Source organism: Cololabis saira, chromosome 22 (assembly GCF_033807715.1).
Source record: "Cololabis saira isolate AMF1-May2022 chromosome 22, fColSai1.1, whole genome shotgun sequence".
Taxonomy (NCBI): domain Eukaryota; kingdom Metazoa; phylum Chordata; class Actinopteri; order Beloniformes; family Belonidae; genus Cololabis; species Cololabis saira.
Genome location: NC_084608.1, coordinates 23,000,950 through 23,017,526, shown reverse-complemented (window position 1 = coordinate 23,017,526; position 16,577 = coordinate 23,000,950). Strand labels below are relative to the sequence as shown.

Genomic DNA, 16,577 nt, shown 5'->3' with positions numbered 1-16,577 from the left:
GTCATTTAAATTCCTCTGAGCTGTCGCCAAGCCTTTGAAGCTTAAAAAAAAAGGAATTAAAAATTGCCTGTCATTCACCCGCGATGCAGGCTTTTAAGCAGAACACAACTCGGAGGGTTGACCATAAATAAGGAATGTCCTCCCTCCAAACTGTTAATTGCAGGGAGTTTAGAACAAGAATAAATGAAATGCTCCCATCGCTGACTGTTTCACTGCGTGACAGTTGCTATTGCTAATGCCCTAACTGCAGTCATAGTGTTTACATGGCAAATAGTTTTTTTAAAAGAGCTGATTAATATAGCTAATGATGAGCTGGGACTTTGCTTTACCTCGACAGAGGAGGAGATGTTAACAAATGCTAATTAGGCCCCAATAAAAATTCGTCCCACATCCCGATTTAATGGGGAGAGCTTGAATGAATGCTCACGCAAAATATGTTTCAAGCTTCCAGTCAATGCAAACTTTCACCAGGTTTGCTTTAGAGCAACACTGTAGTTTCATTTTAATTGTTTAATGTTTTAATTTACTTGTCTTTCAATGTAAGATAAAAATACATCATAGTACTGTACATGATAATCTATTATAGATGAGAGTTCCTTGTGCAGGTTTAGAGGCGGTGGTGTTGTTGATAGTTTAGGAAAGCTTGGGTTCTTCGCTCCTTTCGGCCTCAACCAGGATTTTTATGCGTGCGGTGAATCAGTGATCTCCTGTAGTCATGGACCAAAAAAGAATTATCACCTGAATCTGCAGTTTCTCTCGGCTCTGCTGAACTTTATATCGTCTTCCAGTTGCAGATTTTATGACCCGCAGCGTCGCTGTTTTGGTTTGCCCTCACCTCTCTCATAGTGTCAGTTTGGGCCACACCAGACAAACGTCCAAAAGCTTTTAACAGTTACTTTACACTACTTTCTCTGCATTAAGAGCAGACAGAAAGTTGGGGAAGAAAAGTTGAATAAATGGTTTTGTAAGTTAAAGGTAAAATGAAGTGACATTAAGGGGCACATATTATACTTTTCCTGACTTTCAAAAGCTTTGAAACTGACTTAAACTGTAACATACTCAGTTTCTGTTCCAATAAAAACCTCCTCTAATTGTCTCTCTTGCTGTGACACTTGACTTGCAGTAATGTTTAGGTTTAGGGAGGTAACCAATGACAGCAGAGTGAGCAGGGAGCAGGAAGGGGAGGGAAGACTAAGTTTTTTAGATGTGATCAAAGTAAAACAACTCCATGAGATTTTTTCGGAGCACTTGAGTTTTAAAACTGATATTGTTTCATCTTTTTGTACTGATTTCAGCACTGGTTTCGATGATACTGAAGTACTTCAAGTCTTTTATTCTGGTTAATCAGGGGCTTTTCTTTAAATACAGAAAAAACCGAAGCCAGAAGAAGCTGGCTGAGCTTTCTAATGACTATTTAATGCTTGGCTTAAGACCCCACATCCAGATGAGTTGAAGTGGGAGTGGCAATGACGGGTCAAGAGGTGAAAAATTGAGCTTAAGAAGATGCAGGAACATGTCCCAGACTCCAATGCGTCTCTATGCAGATTTTAGAAGAAAGACGGCAGAAATTGATGACTGGCTGCACGTTTTCGCTGGCTGTGACTTTCTGTCCATGCTGTCTAGTGGCAGACTTCATAACCTGCAAACTCGAAACGTAACTTCATCAGCTCAGGTGTTCCCAGACTCCAGGCACAACGCTCCAATGAACTTATGATCCCTGGAGAGTTCCATCATGTCACTCTCTACTCCTACTGTGTATGTTTGAACTTATTTATCAGTTTTTATCAAGTAACTTCCACTGCAATGACAGAACTCCCCTTTAGGGAGTAATAAAACATTGATTAATCAATCAATCAATAAAGTATATAATGCTGATGCTACTCCTTTAGCTATAAAGCCATTTGCCAGAACTGTTTTAGATATAATAATGATCCACGGAGATTTGGTTTATGGCTTGCAACTACTCCTACTGGGGTAGGATGTGCACATTTTATCTGTTAAACAGAATATGCAATGGCTTCTTTTCATTTTATAAATCTTGAAAAAAACAACACGCCTAACTTATCACATATTCAACACGTTCAAGTGACTGTTTAATGCTTGGTGTTCCAGCGTAACATACAACTTGCAAAACTGCTTTTTGATTTTCATCCACTTGGAGCAATATGCATGAACACTACAGAAATGATATGTCTTGGCTGGCTTGGGGATCATATGTATTCCCATGGAAGTGCTGGAGGACGTGGCTGCAAATAGGCTGCAGCAGATGGAGGGATGATTGATTGATGGATTATCTAAAAGTAACTGATATTAATTCAGTTTGGTATTTTGTTTTTGCCTGCTGCTGTTTAGGTATTTATCTACTTTGTATTTCAACAGCATTGAAAATGAGGGCTTGCCCTCAATGATTCTTCAAGATTAAATACAAAAAGGTTGAATGAGAAAATGTTGCGTTGCCATAGTAACCCATGATATAAAATAGATTGGCTGCTTATACTATCAGGGAAACATGACCAAACTTTGCCAGCACTTCCTGCATGCCGACGTTAACTTTTTATGCAACCTTTGCTAATTTAGAGGAGAGTGGAATATATAAATGTGACGTGCCAATGCACGAACCAGTTATAATCTTTACAGGCCTCCTCAGGTCTTCATATCTCAAACATCCTGTTTTGTTTACATTATTTTATGGATGAAACACTTTAAAATCAATCCAGGCCGGGTTTTATTGCATCCCCCTTCACTTCAGTATTCAGTCAAACTGGATTTAGACCAGTCAGAGATTGATCTATTCTGGTTTTAACAGGTGAGTGTGTTTGACTGGATTACTTTCATCTCCGCAGCTGTACACAAATGTAAGAAAAGTCCTACTACAAATGAAGTACTCCCTGTCTGTCACCAACGTCTGACATCCTCTAGACAAAAAGTAATTCCACTTATGATCTAAAGTCTGCGATGCCCGGGCAAAAATGAGTTTCTGTCTTCACATAATACGCAGCTCCACAGTGCAGGTAAATGGCAGCCAACAGAGAAATGACTCCATTTGCATATTAGCTAATTGTATCATTGCTCCGGGCTTCCTAATAGTCAATGAATTTTCAGAGAACAGAGTTTGGAGGGAATAAAAATGGTTGAAGCTGCAAAGCATGTAGCCCTTATTTGTTGTGAAATGAGGTTTGCCGCAGGTGAAAGAAAAAAGTACCCGCTGTGAAAGGCTTTGGTATTGAAGTTGGAAAAGATGTATGAGGTGCACAGAGCATAGTCCTTCTCCCAAGACCATAACCACCCAAGTGAAAAGGGAATTATTAAGCATATATAAAATACTAAGCATTTATCAAGTACAACTTTTCTTTCTAATGTAGCATGCCACAAACTGTACAACCCAAGACAGATCAATTGGATCATTGTCACTGAGTAAACCAAAAAAAGAGTGTCTAAACCTCAGTGTGAATGTTTATATTTTTTCAAGTAACGTTACATCCTTTAAAAATGACAAGTTATTATTTGAATTATTGTTTGTGAGGCTAGAAGCTCCTTCTCTGACGTAGTGTTGAGTAACACAGAGCAACACAGGGTGTCTCCTTTCCTGTTCACTCTCTACACCTCAGATTTTCACCACAACCCTGAGTCACGCTGCCCGCAGCAGTTCTCTGATGACTGCAGTGGCGAGGTGTATCAGACATGAGCAGGAGTCGGAGCACAGGGGAACTGACGGCATCTTTATGGAGTGGTCCTGAAGGAACCATCAACTACCTACAGTAACGTCACCTAGACAAGACAAGGAGATGTTGCTCAACTTTGAGGGATCAAGGTTCCAGGTTGTTGAGGACTAAGCACTATGGCTAATGTGTTAAAATGACACCTTTATTTTATATTTTTCTTTAGCTAAATATCAGCTTAAATGTTATATGAAGAAATATTTGATAATTTCTGGGAAATGTCATCTAGTTGTCATGCCCTCCTGTCCCTACAGGAACAACAAACAGTTCACTGTCATGGGAAGTCTACTGTTATTACTGCTGTTTATTACGGTGGCCGACAAGGGCCAAACGCACTGCAACGGCCCTAATGCGTCTCAGTCAAGGAAAACGGCTTCAAGTACAGAAACGATTCAAATTAACAAACTCAAAACGAGGTACAAAAAGAGGAACGTGGTGCAAATGAAAAAACGTGCTGCAAAAAACAAAGACAAATGCAGCATCATCAAACACGCTGCAAATAGAGAAACGATGCAAAGCATAAAACGATATAAAACAAGAAACCATCTTCAAAAGAAAAATGCTTCATAACCGGTCACTACAACCGGAAGTGCTACAAACCTGCAAGGGGCGCTCTTGGCGTAACAGCTCAATGGACAGACACACACAGTGTTTACATCCATGGTTTAAACATACAGCGGGAAAACGGTAAAGTGAGTTTTATCTGACTATATTTATATACGATGTTTATATCACTGTACAACGCTGTACATTACGAGACGTTTCTTTATTATATTTTTACGTTACACCAGACGATACAAGGCTGCATACATCCCGTGTGTCTGTTTTATATCGTTTTGTGCTTTGCATCGTTTCTCTATTTGCAGCGTGTTTGATGATGCTGCATTTGTCTTTTTTGCAACAGGTTTTTTCATTTGCACCACGTTCCTCTTTTTGTACCATGTTTTGAGTTTGTGAATTTGAATGGTTTCTGTACTTGAAGCCGTTTTCCTTAACTGAGACGCATTAAGCCGTTGCAGTGCGTTTGGCCCTTGTCGGCCACCGTAGTTTAGCATCATCAAACTGTTTTATATTATTTTTTTCTTAATTGTATTTTTATTGGAAAATCATTTATAAAAAAAAAAATTCACTGAAACAATGTATTTCAAATCATACTGTATAAATCAACAGGTCAAGAGAAAATTACCAAATGTTCTTCTAGATTGATAATGCAAGTTGTTAATGTTTGATTCTTTAGGTATGGAAAAAGAAAGTATTTTCTTTAATTTTGTAGTTTTATGCATCAGCATATGACAAAACAATCTGGTCCACCAGCAGTAATAATATGAATCAGTTGTTTATAAGCCGAGATTATCTGTCTGTCACTAGCTGAAAAATCGTCCTCACTGCTGCTTCAATTCATGTTTAAAGTTTTACATGGATTAGTTGATGGTCTAACATTTGACTTTGCGTAAATCATTTCCTCCCACCACTATGTTTTGCATTTGGTATGAGGTGTTTGTTCCGATTTGCTGCGTATAAATTTGCTAAACGCTATGCTGTGTATTGTGGCCAAACTTTATCACATTGAAATGATGTTCCAGAGGTCTTTTAGTTTGTTCAGATGCCACATGCATGCAAACACTGTCGGGGGTGCACGTTGGCTTGGTGGTTGGCGCGCCGCCTGACAGCTGGTTTGACTCGCGCCGGGGGTCTCTGTGTGGGGTTGGCATGTTCTCCCGGTGCCTGTGAGGCTTTTTCCAGCTGCTCCAGGTTCCTCCCACAGAACAAAAACATGTGGGTCATGTTTTATGATGATTCTAAATCACAAGTGAGTGCTGGCGTGTGGTTGTTAGTATATATGTGGCCCTGTGATGGATTGGCGATCTGTCCAGGATGCCTTTCGCCCGAGGAGAACTGGGACCCTGAATTGGAGTAAGCAGCTTTAGATGATGGATGGATGGTCTGTCATTTTGTTTTTGGAGAGGACTAACTCTCTCCTGGCAACCATTCTAAATAAACCATATTTATGCAGGTTTTTTTCCTTATATTTATTCCTTTTTGTACTGTCAAACATTTAGACTTTTAACTAAGGCCAGGAAAGTGTGAGATGAAATATTTACTTCTAGTAACACTGGCAGCTGTCTTGTTTGTTTTCCACTTGTGAATAACTGATCTCACTTTAGAATCATCTATTCCAAATGTTCTGGAAATGGCCTCATATCAACACCGATTAAGTTATCGTCACCCAAAAAATCATTGTGGATGTCTTCCATCCTTATTGTGTTACCAAACACCTGAATGTTGCCAGCAAACTGCAGAAATTCCTGCTATTGTGAAGTGGTTTCACCTGCTTACGATCAGTTAATCAAGAGCATTTGATTATGTTAATTAGTTTGAGATTAATACTTTTCCTCATTAGATTTATTAAATTAACACTGTGTAACATGTGTTGTTTTTGTTAATGTGAGTTTGTACTTACTTACTTCAACACTTTTTGAGGACCAGAGCATTTTATTAAAAACCTTGACATCAGACATGAGGATGAAACAGAATATTCTTCCTCTTTTTATGTGATAGTAAGTATATTCCTCGTTGAGGGGCAGTAGAGCAAAGCACAAACCATTTGATATCTCCAGACACCCTTATAATTAGCAACTGTCACCAGAGGTTTCTCCCTCTGGTTTTTCCACCTGCTGTTGAGGAAAAAAAGGAAAGGAAATCCCTATAATGACTTGTGATACTCCTCAACAGTTCCAATTTGTATCTGCCCCCTTTGATAGGAGTTTATGCCTCATTTCCACTTGCCCTCCATTGATCTGTATGGAATGCGGCTCACGTTCCCTACTGTGCAGGGAAGTGCAGTTCTTTATTAGGTTGACCTAATGCTAATGTTGCTAATGCTAACCGATTGCCTCTATGGGAGAGAAATGTATCCTCCAGTTTATAATTAACACCCTACACTTGAAATTTATACAATTTCACAATATAGTTGAACAACTGAAAGAACTTTTGTTTCTTTCAAAGGTTAGCACCGGGTACACAGTATATTCTTTGAAAGCGAGGCGAATGACGCTCAAGAGGACGCTGGACAGCGGAGTCTCGCAACTACTGTAGCATATGTCAGAGATTACGTTGGTTTTCATAGGAACGACCGGACTAATGGACGTATCACATGAATGCACAGAGACAAGTGGAATCAAGCTGTTGTTTTGTATTTACTCACTTCCACTGGGAATCTTGACGAGTGAAGCTGATTTGAAAGTATGAGTCCAATGTCTCTCCAGCTTGGAGATCATATTTTAGTATACTTTTTATATCATTTGTTTATTACCTATAATAAATATATCAAATTACCATTAATGCACATTCTGCTGCTATTTTTTTTTTTCAGTCAAATCAGATAAAATGTTGCTTCTGTAGTTTATCTTCGTGGCCAGAATCGTTTTAGCCACAATCCACAGAAGTGCACAAATTTATGGTATGCTGCACCACTGACATGGTCTGCAGCCTACAATAAAAATAGAGGCATTGATTTACAAATAGAGGGGATCTTTTTTTCACAGTCGCTGCCATTGCTTTCACTGCAGGAAGATACACACAGACATACAAGATATTAATGGACAGAGTCCTTGAGGCAATTATTCCAGCCCTGCAGTACATGGCAGCAACACCAATGGAAAAGGTGTATCGAGTTACCTTTCAGTGTTCTGTTTCAGTGAGCAGCTTCTCCAGTATTTCCTCAGCCCGTCAAGCTGCCTTGGCAACAATCAGAGCAGAGGGGCTGAGGCTCGGTGAGGACAAATGTACATGCTGGAGTGCTAGAAAATTACAAAAGGAATCCTTTCAATGACTCCCCTCCTCCTGTGAAAAAAGGTGTCTATAAATCAGGCAGGTGGCCAGCCCCAAACAACAACAACCTTTAAAATGCTGTCCGCTAAGGCACAATACGGTACTGTGCAAGAAAGAAGCCAGGAATATGGTTGCTTGTTCACAAAAACCTTTCTGCTTTCATCCAGCCGCAACCTCAACAGAGCAGCCTTCTCACACATATAACCTTGCTTTCTTCCCCACACTGACCTCATCCACATTCCTTTATCACTGGCATGAGATTGAGATTCGTGTTTGTATTCTTAAAGAGAAAGCATGCCGAGCTTTTCTGTTGTACCAGAACAAAGTGTTTCATTTGAAAAAGAGACATCCACCTTTTGAAAAATATGACGACATTTCGGATATGACCATGCAGGCATGAAAGTGAAAATCAAGACTTATCTGTCTTCTGCTCTTCACTGACAAAATGCAGTACAGTACAAGCTGTAATCATTTTCAAGAGGTGGACTCCAAGGTCCTCATTTTCCCTCTAAAAGCAGTTCTCGGGCTGCATTTCTGAGATGAGGCTCTTATTTGTGCTTTTCAGATAACAAATGTCATGTCCTCTAAAACAATGCCTCTGCCAGGTGCATTCCCAGTGCCTGTAACTTCCTGTGTTTTTCTATGTGCTTCTCGTCACCTCAGTGGGTGAGAACCTTGATGGAGGTTGTAAATTTTACTAAAAAGCAGGGTCAGCTGGAAAACCACTGATGGAATAAATTAGTGTAAAGAAAACAACAGAGAAGCCAGCATGAAATATATCAGTAGGAAGCTGTAAAATAGCTCCCTGACCAATATCACATCCTGATTTATCTGACAACAGAAGCAATCTAATGCTTCCCCGCTGATTTGTCATGTTCCTCTGACCTGTCCACAGATATCAGTATGGGATTTGTGTCAGACCGGGGCTTTAAACTACCTCTAGAATGTGTGAGTGCCTATATGACTGTGTGCTTGCATCACATTTATTTTCATCATCAGCTTGCTAACAAATTGCAATGTAGCAAGTGGCCTTGATAACAGGAGTTGATTACGACATGCTTCCACACACAGGACCAACACACTGATGCAGAACTGTAAATATGAAGAGTCATGTAGGTATATTGTTTTACAGCAATGCAATTTCATGGACATAAGTGCAGCTGTTATGAACCTTAAGGTGATTGAATTGTGTTCTGGATGACAAATTTCTTGTGCTTAATGTATGTGGACATGAAGATAACTGAATAGAGGAATACTTCTGGTCTTTTTTGAGACTCCCATAAAATATGTGAACGTCAGATTTACAATATGATGAGGTCTGTATTTAGCCCTTTCTGGGAGTACCACTACCACTGACTGAGTTAAAGGAATTGGACAAACTCTCTTCCCCCCATATGTTTTCTGAAGAATGCTTTTGAAGTATCATTTCAATTCTCTGCTATGCCAATAATCCCCAACCCCTTTTAATCCAAAAAACCTATTCGACCTGAAAGCCAGTAGGGACTTGCCCACCCTGGCTCAATTACCGCATGTTGGCCCTTTTAGCCGAGCTGGCTTAGCTTACTCTAACCTGTCATACTAACTAATGTTACTTTACATTCATTCTGACCAAATCTGTCTATACATCTTCAAATCAGAGTTCTCTATTAAAAGTACATCCAAAATGAGAGCTGGAACGAGAACTAGTGGTGTTCCTCAACACACTGCTGCAATGGTAGTGGCCTAACTGGCTAAATAATCAGTAGCCAGGTGAAGTGAAATGGCCTGAACCTTGTTCAACAAGAGGACCAAGCTGCTCCAGAAGCTGAAAGACACAGAATCTGATGAGGTAGAGGCAGTCCACTTGGTATCCTCAAAGTAGCCCTGATAAGCCCCTCAGGAAGATAGCTGCGTTAAGCTACTTTACCAAGTTTCACCCCAAAACCCTTCCAGACCAGTCCAGACTGGTTCCAGCAGTCTCTTTGTACTTTACTAAAAGCTCGAAAGTCAAGTTGCCCAAAACTACCAAGAAGCTATTGAAAGCTAGCTATTTGACTCCATAAATATAAATGGTCAATTCAAAAAAGAACACACCCCTAATTAGCCATACATGTGTGGCTTTAATTTTACCTGTGAAATCTAGCTATGGGGATAAAAACTATTTATGAACCACACTGTATGTATTTCTGCTAGAAGTGGGAGAATTAAGGACGATGGAGTTGCTTTCGGAGCCAATCCCTAGTGGTCAGTTGAGGAACTGCAATTTCCCTTTACTTCCTGGACTGTGTCAGACCAGCACAAATGGAGGAATTTCTCTCCCAGTGTCCAATGGACCCAGCTTATTCAGAAAGAACAAATTTGAATATCTCAAATACAACGTTTTAATTATTCTATAACAAAGGAAAACACTGTAGTGGCTGTTGTCTCTTCACAATATTCATGCTATATTAAATAAATTGTCTTAGTGATGAATAATAATAATAAAAAATAATAATGATAATAACAAAACCAACAAAACCCCTTGAACAGCAGTGGGCTCATTCTGCTCTAAACAAACAAACAAAAATATGAAATAAAGAAAAACACATTTAGCCCCAAATGGCCCCTTAGAACGGTGGTGGTTATTTGGTCCGTGTTTTTGTGTGTGCGTGTACATGTGTGTCTGTATTTAGGGGTTATGTGTGTTGTAACTTAGGTTACCTCCGCTACACGTTCATGGAACGCTTGAAGCTGAAACTCAGACGTCACCCGGCAACAAAAGACTGTATTTTCTGATTGGCTGATAGGTTGGTAACTCCAGACAGCAGCTCTGAGTTGTACGAGAGCTCAACACACAGTAGTCTACCTTTGACTCGTTTGTAAAATGGGCTGTTGGAATTACCGTGCAGGCAAATTAATTTCTCAGCGTGAGAAATGCTGTGTGTGGCGCTAGAGCATGTGAACCTGTTGAAATGTGTGAGTCTCACGCTCAGTGCGCAAGACCTGAGCGCCATCCACAACACCAATGAAACTAGTCAAATACAATTTTTAGCACATGCAGATTATATGTGAATGCATTCCTTGAAAGACTCAACAGCCAAAAACCAAATGAAATGCATATTCTTCACCAAATCTGAGTTATATTCAAATGTGATTAAGATGAATTGGCCAAGACCTGTTTTAGTCTTCACAACATGAATGCTATTGCATCTACCAGAGTGACAGAAATGACAGGGAATTTCTCAGTTAGCAAATAGCCAGCCTGTGCTTCGCTGTATTGATGTACCAGTGAGGACAGCTGCCCTTAAAGTTATACATACAGATGTCCTTTGTTTCTTGAAAAACGTGTAGTTTTTGCCCAAATAAAAAAACACAAATATTTTACTCTGGAGAAATTGTTTTGTTTTGCTTGAAATTGAGTTATTAATGGCCAAACCAACAGCATAACCCTTATGTTGATGTTCACAAGTGAATGAGCAGCATTAGCATGACCTCTTGTAACAAAGACCTGTCAGAGAATATCCTCTGTAAATCATTTGGCTCGAATGAACTCATACAAAACTGGCCAGCTTCTTCTTTGTTTGCAGGTTCCGAAGAAACCTCCAAACTACAGAATTCATGTTTTTTTTTTTTACTTCATCTTCTTACTGTCTTTTCTGCATCATTCATGCCACTTAATTTCATGAACAAACTCCTAATATTACAGCACTTAACAATAAAATTATATAATATAATTGTTAAGGGACTGTGCGCAGTTAATTTGGCAGAGCTGCTCAGACCCACAGCCTTTTTACACTAGAAAATTATGTTGGATAAAGGGAAAGACTGGTAGAGAGAAAACAGTGTGTGCCTATACATGTGTTTGTGTCTGTTACTTTGTCTCTGTGACATTCCAACATCAGTGTTACCTTGGTAACTAATCCTGTATAATAAGGATTGGACCCAATATTTAGGTTCTCCATCTCTAAGCTGAATAGTTGTCATCACTGTGTGTCAGAGACAGAGACTTGAAGCAGGCAAATATTCAATATTCAGTGTTTTCTTTACAAGGAATCGTAGTAATTAATATGCTAAATGTAATCCGTCTAAGAAACTTCAATGAAAACCTGAATCTCCCACAGACACTGCAGCTAATGTGATTTGCTTCCAACAGAAATACATATCGAATCAAAAGCACTGCAAAACATCCAAGAAGACTTAAAAAGGTCCTTGTCACTTACAAGTAATTGAACTGGATGGCAACAAAAGCTGAAGTTTATGTATAACTTTGCAGAACAAAAAGTCTAAATCACAAACTACACATTTGGAGCTCTGTGAAAAGGTGGACAGGGAATTATTAGCCATTGTCAATGCAGGTATTGAAAAAGCAACATTTTTACCCAGATAGTATGTATTTGAACTCTCTTAAGCATTAAAGGGGACATATTATGGCATTTAATGTATATTTTAAACAGGCCTTGAATGTCTTAAAAACAATCTAAAGCTTGTTTTTTCTACATAAATCAGAAATTCAGCCTGTGGGCCATATCTTTAGTTTTACTGCTTCTAAAGCCTTTTTCTGTGCTTCATTCTGAGGGGAGGCGAGGCTATGATAATGAGGCTCTGCGCTGATTGGCTGCTTGAATGACGTGTAGCAGGGGAGGAGAATAAGCGTTGCTCCGGGGAGAAGAGCAGCGGCTGCGTAGCAAAGCGTGTCCACGGTTCTGCGTTAAATCGACGCGTACCCTACGCCGTAGGCTCTGCGTTGGTGTAACGCGGAACCATAAATCAGCCTTTAGTCACCTCGTCTTCACACAGGAATTTGAATTTAATTCTAAACAGGTACACCACGGTTATTTACTCCAATTCCTCATCATTTAATTTCTTATCTTACAAGACAAATGAATCATGTTAACTGTAAAGAAATCACAACACTGAATTTTCACAAATGGCAACTTTATTGTTAAAATATATAAATAAAATGTATGCACTATTGCTGGCTCAAGGAAGGATCGCGCGTCTTCTGAATGTGTCGTTGAACAGCTCCAGGTGCTTGAAAGATCTGAAACCACAGACGAAAAATGTATTACGGTACTAATAGAGCCCCGAGCCCAGAGCCCCCGGGTTCGGAGCTCCGAACCCGGGGCTCCTCGACGGTCCGGTCCGTGAGCAGCTCCGGCAGCTCCGTATGCAGCCCCGGTGCTCCGGAGCTAAGCTAAATACTTAGCCCATGCAAAGATCATACAAATATAAATAACATAAAAAATAACGTCACTTACCGCTGACTCGTGTGCAGTTGCCGGGTCCGTGCTGTTGGAACTGATCCTTTTATGAGGGTAAATGTCGATGCAAAACCTCCTTTTAACTGTCCCTTGCTGTTGAAACCGGTGGAAAACAGTCACCGCTGCTGAACAATGGCTGAAGCTCCAGCCGGCGGAGAGAGCTGGTTGTGGGCGTGGTTTCAGCAGCGGAGGCCGACCTAGGGAAATCTGCTCCCGTCGTGACTTACGACGGGAGCAGATTCTAAACGGCTCAAGAAAGTCACATGACACTGGGGGATTCAGTCGGGCGGGGGGGAACAGATCTTGCAGATTTTCATGGGATTTCATCTCTCCTCTGCTGGCAGGGTGAGGGGAGACCACTTTATATATGTTAAAACAAAAAAAAACGTGTTTTTCATAATAGGTCCCCTTTAAGTGTAGCATTTAAATCATACACTATATAGAAAGAAGATGTGCATCAAAGGAGAATGACTCGCTTCTAAAGGAAGCCCCTAGTGCTCATTTGAGGAACTACAGTTGTCAGCACTTGCTGAGTCAGGGGCGGTTTAGCAAGCCAGATGCCGCATCCTGATTTCAACCATGTAAAATATAACATTGGTGAACAACTCCAGTGAACTTGTGCTTAAAATGTTGTTTTTTCCCAGAAAGTAAACTAAACATTCAACTAAAACTCTCAACAAAAAGTAGTAGCCTACTCACATTTGAACAGATTCCAGTAACTAACCTTGTATTTCTTGGGGCTGCAGTCACATGACTCCAGTCTCTAGATAATGTTACATGAACTTTGTGAAGGGTCAGGTGGTTACAACTGTACCTGCTGTGGAAATCATGATATTTTTTAAAAATGATGGCAGTTATTTCAAACAGTATTGTCCAATGTGTGCTAAATTTCAAAATGTATTTGTTGCTTTAATATTAAACGTGTTGGGTGTATTTTTTCCCAGGAGCAGACTTGGCTGGAGTTGGCATGCCCAACCTCTAAAGTTCCTGTCCCTACTTTCCTTCCCTCTATCTGTATCCTAGGAGGGCAACCGGAGGAGAATGACTGGTAAAATCCAAACCAGCAACGTGACCAATAAGAATGACCCTCGTTCCATCAATTCCAGAGTCTTCATCGGCAACCTCAACACAACTATTGTCAAGAAGACCGACATAGAGGTCATCTTCGGGAAATACGGCAAGATAGTGGGTTGCTCTGTGCATAAAGGTTACGCCTTCGTACAGTATGTGAATGAAAGGAACGCCCGTGCGGCTGTAGCTGGAGAAAACACCCGTATTATTGCGGGACAGCCTCTTGGTGAGTCCTTTTTTGACTTGTCTTTTTCTCACTTTTGAGATGTTTTGCCATCTTACATGCATTACAGATGTCACCAGGAACTCATGAAAAACCAGCCCATTGCACTTTAAAAAAAACTTTTCCCTTGAAAAACAGAATATTTCATTAAAGCCTGAACTTTGTTGAGGGAATGGATTGTCTCTCTTGGGAACACAAAAATGCCTGAGGCATCTCTTAGACTTTAAGATTTGAACCTCTCTTGGCTCCTTACTGCTGAAGTGTCTGGATTTGCTGTCAAGCTGTTTTGGAGAAAATCCTCACTGAATCTGCTAAATGATCCACTGGTGGATGGAAGCATTGGTTGGTTTGAACATTAACTACATCAACTTTATAAAAGTATGTCGATGTTACTGTAGCAAACTGTTTAGAGCAAAATATCACATGTTAAGTGGTTTGGGATGACGCTACATTATGCTGTGCATGCATTTACTTTCTCTTACTTTGTCTCTCTCTTTGCCTGTGCAGTTCAGAGTAGGTTGTTTTTAGTGGATGTTGACTGGCTGTGAAATTGTTTCGTTTTACATTTGTTTTGCTCATGGATGGAGTGAAAAAACATTCAGAGAATGGGTGCTGTGAATCACAATTGCATGGAGGGAAATTAGTGTGATAATTGTCACAAACTGTGTGATTTACAACTGTGCACAGCAATTTTTGTTCCAGTCAATATCACCTGATGTCAAAGCGAAATTAGACCACAGATCAGCTTGTGCATGTGGAGTTTTGAGACTCTTCACACTCTCAGCTCCATAAAGATCCACAAATACATGTTCAATTTGATTGCGATTGTGAAAAGCCCTGGCATCTGGACTTTTATTCAAGCAATCCTGGTCCTTAGGGGCCAGTGTCCTGCATGTTTTAGATGTTTCCCTGTTTTAGCACACCTTGATACAAATGGCTGTGTCATTAACAGACTTGTACTGAACTCGATGACATGCTGGTGAAGACTATCAGTCAGATGCATCAATGCATGGAAACATTGAAAACTTGCAGGACACCGGCCCTCGAGGACCAGGATTGCCCACCTCTGGTCTACAGTTATATCACAATACAGAAGGAAAGCTGTTTTTTTCTGTGTAGTTCTGTGTAGTTCTGTGTAATAATAGCTCATCTTTGTATAGTGTACAGATGTAGGCTGTAATTTGGTACTGCTATGGTGGGATTGTTCTGCTGGGAAAGCAGCCGGTTAAAATGGATAATGATGGGCTGCTGGGTGGCACGGGGGTTAAGGTGAGCGGCCCATGTACTCAGGCTACAGTCCTCCTTCAGCGGTCGCAGGTTCCCGGTCTGTGACCCTTTGCATGTCGTCCCCGTTCTCTGTCTCTACCCCCTTCCTGTTTACACTTCAAATAAAGGCCCCTAGAGCCACAACATCTTTTTTTTAAACAAAAATATGGATAATGACAGAGGTGCCACTAACAATAGGTCCAAAATGTGGGAAAATGCATCCTGATGGTCCATAATATAAAACAGTGGTCTTCAGCTCTGGTCCTCAGGACCTCCTACATGTTTTGGATGTCTCGTCGCATCAGCACCCCTGATTCAAATGAATGGTGTCATTAACTTGTCGTCAAGGTCTGCACAACTCTGTTAATGGTACAGTAATTTGTATCACAATGTGTTGAAGAGGGACCTCTCCTCCAAAACCCAGACTCTCACCTATCTACTCCAGCTCCAGTCCCAGATCTGTCTTAAGGTCAGTCTCTGTGGCTGACCCGGATCCAAATCCTGCTCTAATGCCCAATCTAGATCCAGTTGCCTTCCTGACTCCAGACTCTGACCCTGTTTCAGTCCCTGTACCCATTATAGACCCTCATCTTTCTCACTGGTTTCCTCCAAAGCAGCCTCTTCTGTCTCCCTACCAAACCGTCTCACCGGTCTTCCCAGCCTCCTGACCGATCACCTTAACTCTGCTGACATTTTGCTTCTTCAAATTCCATATACATGTATATCAGTCTGATGGAACCTGATGGTCATCTGTGGAAAAATAAATGCATAAACAGAGACCCTAACATCACAGGACACAATCAGATGTTATTTGTCTGGGCTTTTTCATGTGGACGAGGAGGAAATGGATATTCACAAAAGCTTCCCTTTTTTATTGTTTATTTCAAACATATTTAGTTTGTTTTGTTCTCGTGCACTGATTTGAATGTACACTGAAAGTTATCAAAGGTAGACATAAATAGTTGTATGCATTTGAATATTATTTATTACCCATTTGTGACAATCAAGAGACTGACTACTCTCCATACAAGGTGGCTTTCATGGCAAATTGAGACGAGGATTGGAAAAATCCCGGTTATTCGAGTGTGAAGCTCTGATGTTACCCTCAGAGGCAAACAGAGCTATCATTAAAGTTTTAATTAGGAATTAATTATTGTCTGTCAGGACACTTGTCTCAGATTTGAGATAACATCTTTGTGAAGCTGAGGGATAAATTACAAAAGTGCTGGGGAGCCTACCCCTAGACCT

At 40.4% G+C, this 16,577-nt stretch overlaps 1 protein-coding gene across 6 annotated transcripts in view; it reads left to right on the top strand.

Moving 5' to 3' along the window:
- Positions 1 to 16,577, top strand: part of LOC133422991 (RNA-binding Raly-like protein) — a 175,847-nt gene that overhangs the window by 63,495 nt on the left and 95,775 nt on the right. For all 6 annotated transcript variants that reach the window (XM_061713074.1, XM_061713069.1, XM_061713068.1 and 3 more), the window contains one exon: positions 13,793 to 14,066. In XM_061713074.1, coding sequence (XP_061569058.1) covers positions 13,811 to 14,066 — 256 coding nt within the window. In that variant the 5' untranslated portion in view covers positions 13,793 to 13,810. The remainder of the gene's footprint in view (positions 1 to 13,792; positions 14,067 to 16,577) is intronic.